This window comes from Tamandua tetradactyla, chromosome 26, assembly GCF_023851605.1.
Source record: "Tamandua tetradactyla isolate mTamTet1 chromosome 26, mTamTet1.pri, whole genome shotgun sequence".
Lineage (NCBI taxonomy): Eukaryota > Metazoa > Chordata > Mammalia > Pilosa > Myrmecophagidae > Tamandua > Tamandua tetradactyla.
In genome coordinates this window covers 1,328,518-1,332,729 of record NC_135352.1, presented here as the reverse complement: position 1 = coordinate 1,332,729, position 4,212 = coordinate 1,328,518, and the positions used below count along the sequence as shown (strand labels likewise).

Genomic DNA, 4,212 nt, shown 5'->3' with positions numbered 1-4,212 from the left:
TATCCTTTGAAGTGCTTTCATCAAGAAAGGATGTTGAATTTCATCAAATGTCTTTTCTGCATCAATCAAGATGACCATGTGGTTTTTCTGCTTTGACATGCTGATATGGTGCACTATATTAATTGATTTTCTTATGGAGAAACATTCTTGCATACCTGGGAAAAATCTCACTTGATCATGCTGTATAATTCTTTTTAAATGATGCTGGATTTGATTTGCAAGAATTTTGTTGAGGATTTTTGCATCCATATTCATTAGCAATATTGGCATGTAGTTTTCTTTTCTTTTTTTTTTCATTCCAATGAAATTCACTCTTTATTTCAAAGATAAATTAATATTAAGGCACTTTTATATCAGGTACAAAGAATTTCCCATATGTAATTTCTCTGGCTTATCAGAGTGGTAGATGAAGACTTTTTAGTTACATTAGGATTATCTTGTGAGTTTTCTCATATGGTGTATCATTAGATCAACTACTAAAGGCTTTGCTACATAGCTAACATTCATAGGGATCCTTTCCTGAATGAGCTGCCTTATATTAACTTTGGTACTGGCAACTGAAGGCACTATTATATCGATTACAAACACAGCATTTCTCCCATAGGTGAATTTTCTAGGGTGATGAAAGTTTAAAGATATGGCTGAAACCTCTTCCATATTCAAACATGTTGAGTTCTCAATTTACATCTAAAGACAAAATACTGACAGGAGGCTTTCATGATACTCATGATTCTCCTATCAAATTTGAATACATTACGTTGTTTAAGAACAGAAAAATCAAGGTTTTCTAATATAGACGACATTCTTATGGTTCTGTCGATTGTGCATTCCCTTATGTTGCCTGAGGGCAGAACAGTGAATGAAAGCTTTCCCACACAGATGACATCCATGGGTTTTCTCTCCAGTATGACTTCTCTCATAGTTTCTGAAAGTAGAAAAATGAATGAAGGCTTTCCCACATGTATGGCATCCATAGGGTTTCTCTCCAGTGTGTTTCCTCTCATGTTCTCTAAGTTGTAGAAGAGCAACTAAAGGTTAACCTAAACAGATGACAATCATGGGGCTTCTCTCCAGTGTTGAGTTCTTTCATGTGTTCTGAGGGAAGAAGAATGAATGAAACCTTTCCCACATGTATGGCATTCATAGGGTTTCTCTCCTGTATGTGTTCTCTCATGTTGTCTAAGATTAAAATACCGATAGAAGGCTTTTCCACATAGATGGCATTCATGGGGTTTCATTCCAGTGTGTGTTGTTTCATGTTGTCTAAGATTGGAATATGAACTGAAAGCTTTCTGACACAGATGGCATTCATGTGGTTTCTCTCCAGTGTGAGTTCTCTCATGTCGTCTAAGATTAGAATATTGACTGAAGGCTTTCCCACATGTATCACATTGATGGGGTTTCTCTCCATTGTGTGTTCTCTCATGTCGTATGAGACTAGAATGTTGACTGAAGGTTTTTCCACATAGATGACAACCATGGGGTTTCTCTCCAGTGTGAGTTCTCTCATGTTTCCTGAAGGTAGAACAATGAATGAAAGCTTTCCCACAAGTATGGCATTCATAGGGCTTCTCTCCAGTGTGTGTTCTCTCATGTTGTCTAAGATTAAAAGATTGGCTGAAGGTTTTCCCACACAGACAACATTCATGGGGCTTCTCTCCATTGTGTGTTCTCTCATGTCGTTTGAGATTACCATACTGACTAAAGGTTTTCCCACATAGATGGCATTCATGAGGTTTCTCTCCATTGTGTATTTTCTGATGTCGTCTAAGATAAGAATACTGACTAAAGGCTTTCCCACATAAATTACATTCACAGGGTTTCTCTCTACTATGGATCCTCTCATGTTGTCTAACATCAAAAAATCTAATAAAAGTTTTCCCACATAGAAGACATTCATATGGTCTGTTGGCAGTTCGAGTTCCACTGTACTGTCTGTGGCCAGACGTCTTAAGAAAGGCTTTAGAACTCTGACGGTATTCATAAGATTTACTTCTAGTTTGACTGTGCCTTTGTTGATTAAGAGATGACTGGTCACTGAGGACATTTCCAAGTGGTTTGCTTAAATATGATTTCTTTCTCATGGGAATTAATGCATGTTGAGTCCCTGTGGATCTGAGAGTGGAAACTTCTTGCATATAAGTAGGTGCAAAAGAATTATTTTGATTGTGAGACATTTTCAATGACATGGTGTTAGAATTGTCTTTCCTGCAAGAAAGTTGCATAAACACTATTTCTTCCTTTTTACAGGTAATTTTTCTTGCCTGGATTCTGGTTTTGGAGAAATACTATTTCTTCTCTCCACACTTCCTGTACTTGTGGTAACTGGGAAAGCACATCTGATTTGCAGACCTGACATCCCACTGCGATCAGATGACTAATAGTCTCCAGCATCACATCTCGAAACAGTTTTCTCTGGAATGTGTCTAGCAATGCCCATTCTTCTTGGGTAAAGTCTACAGTTACATCTTTGAAGGTCATTAAATCCTGTGGTTGCATTGTCAATAGATCAGCTGACAACTGTCTTCATTTGGATTTTTACTCACAACCGGACAAGCAACAGGTGAACAAAGCTAGTAACCGGGGCGGGTACTTCCAGCGCACTCCCGCTCCGCCTTCCACCGCTACGGAGGTCCGAGGGGCCCCACGCTGGCCGGGTTGGCGTGGGGGATCCTCCGAGTCCCCGGCCGAGTCAGGGATCTGCTCGCACTAGGTGAGAGGCCCGAGAGCACAGCAGACTTACGGTGGGAGAGATATGGCCGACGTCGCCATCTTATGTCCACCTAGTTTTCTTTTCTTATAGTAACTTTGGCTTTGGTATGAGGGTGATAGCTTCATAGAATGAGTTAGTCTTCTTCCTCTTCACATTTTTGAAGAGTTTGAGCAAGATTGGTATTAATTCGTTCTTGAATGCTTGGTAGAACTCACATGTGAAGCCATCTTGTCCTGGACTTTTCCTTTTTGGGAGCTTCCTGGTGACTTATTCAATTTCTTTACTTGTGATTGGTTTGTTGAGGTCGTCTATTTCTTCTTGAGTCAATGATGGTTGTTCATGCCTTTTTAGGAAGTTGCCCATTTCATTTATGTTGTCTAGTTTATTCGTATAAAGTTTCTCATAGTATCCTCTCATTATCTTCTTTATTTCTGTGAGACCAGTGTTTGTGTCTCCTCTTCCATTTCTGATTTTATTTATTTGCATCCTCTCTCTTTATTTTTGTCAACCTTTTTGCTAAGGGCTCATCGGTTTTATTGATTTTCTCAAAGAACCAACTTCTGGTTTCGTTGACTTTCTCAATTGCTTTCACTTTCATTTGTTTCTGCTATAATCTTTGTTATTTCTTTCCTTTTGATTGCTCTGGTGTTGGTTTGCTGTTCTTTTACTAGTTCTTCCAAGTGGACAATTAATTCCTCAATTTTTGCACTTACTTCTTTTTTGATATAGGCATTTAAGGCAATAAATTTCCCTCTTAAGACTGCTTTAGCTGCATCTCATAAATTGTGATATGTTGTGTTTTATTTTTAATTTGCCTCAAGAAATGAAATGAAATTTCATTCTTGAAATTTCAGAAATGAAATTTACTGATTTATCTTGTAATTTCTTCCTTGACACATTGGTTGCTTATGAGTGTGCTGCTGAGCCTCCATATTTGTAAATTTTCTGGCCTTGTGCCTATTATTGATTCCCAACTTCATTTCTTTATGATCAGAGAAAATATTTTCTATGATTTCAAACTTTTTAAAATTTATTAAGACTTTCTTTGTGACCTAGCATAAAGTCTATTCTTCTGAATGATCCATGAGCACTTGAGAAAAAGGTGTCTACTGATGTTGTGGGGATTAACGTTCTATAAATATGTTAAGTCTAGTTCATTTATAATATTATTCAAATTCTCAGTTTCTTTAGTGATCCTCTGTCTAGATGTTCTATCCATTAATGAGAGTGGGGAAATGAATTCTCCAACCATTATGGTAGAGGTGTCTATTTCTCTTTTCAGTGTTTTCCATTTGCCTCATGTATTTTGGAGCACTTGTTTTGGTGCATAAATATTTATGACTGCTATTTCTTCTTGTTGAATTGCTCTTTTTATTGATGCATAGTGTCCTTCTTTGTCTCTTTTAATTGTTTTACATTTGAAGTCAAATTTTCAGGATGTTAGTGTGACTATTGCTCTTTCTAACTGTTGTTTATGTGAAATATCTTTTCCTGATCTT

General features: G+C 37.3%; 1 protein-coding gene across 1 annotated transcript; it reads right to left on the bottom strand.

The window, feature by feature from the left end:
* Positions 1-557: 557 nt before the first annotated feature.
* On the bottom strand, positions 558-2,778 carry LOC143669642 (uncharacterized). The gene is given in 4 exon segments (XM_077144210.1): positions 558-1,026; positions 1,028-1,078; positions 1,080-2,253; positions 2,255-2,778. Coding segments are annotated over 4 exon segments (1,719 nt in total). The 5' UTR covers positions 2,500-2,778; the 3' UTR covers positions 558-777.
* Between the last annotated feature and the right edge of the window lie 1,434 nt (positions 2,779-4,212).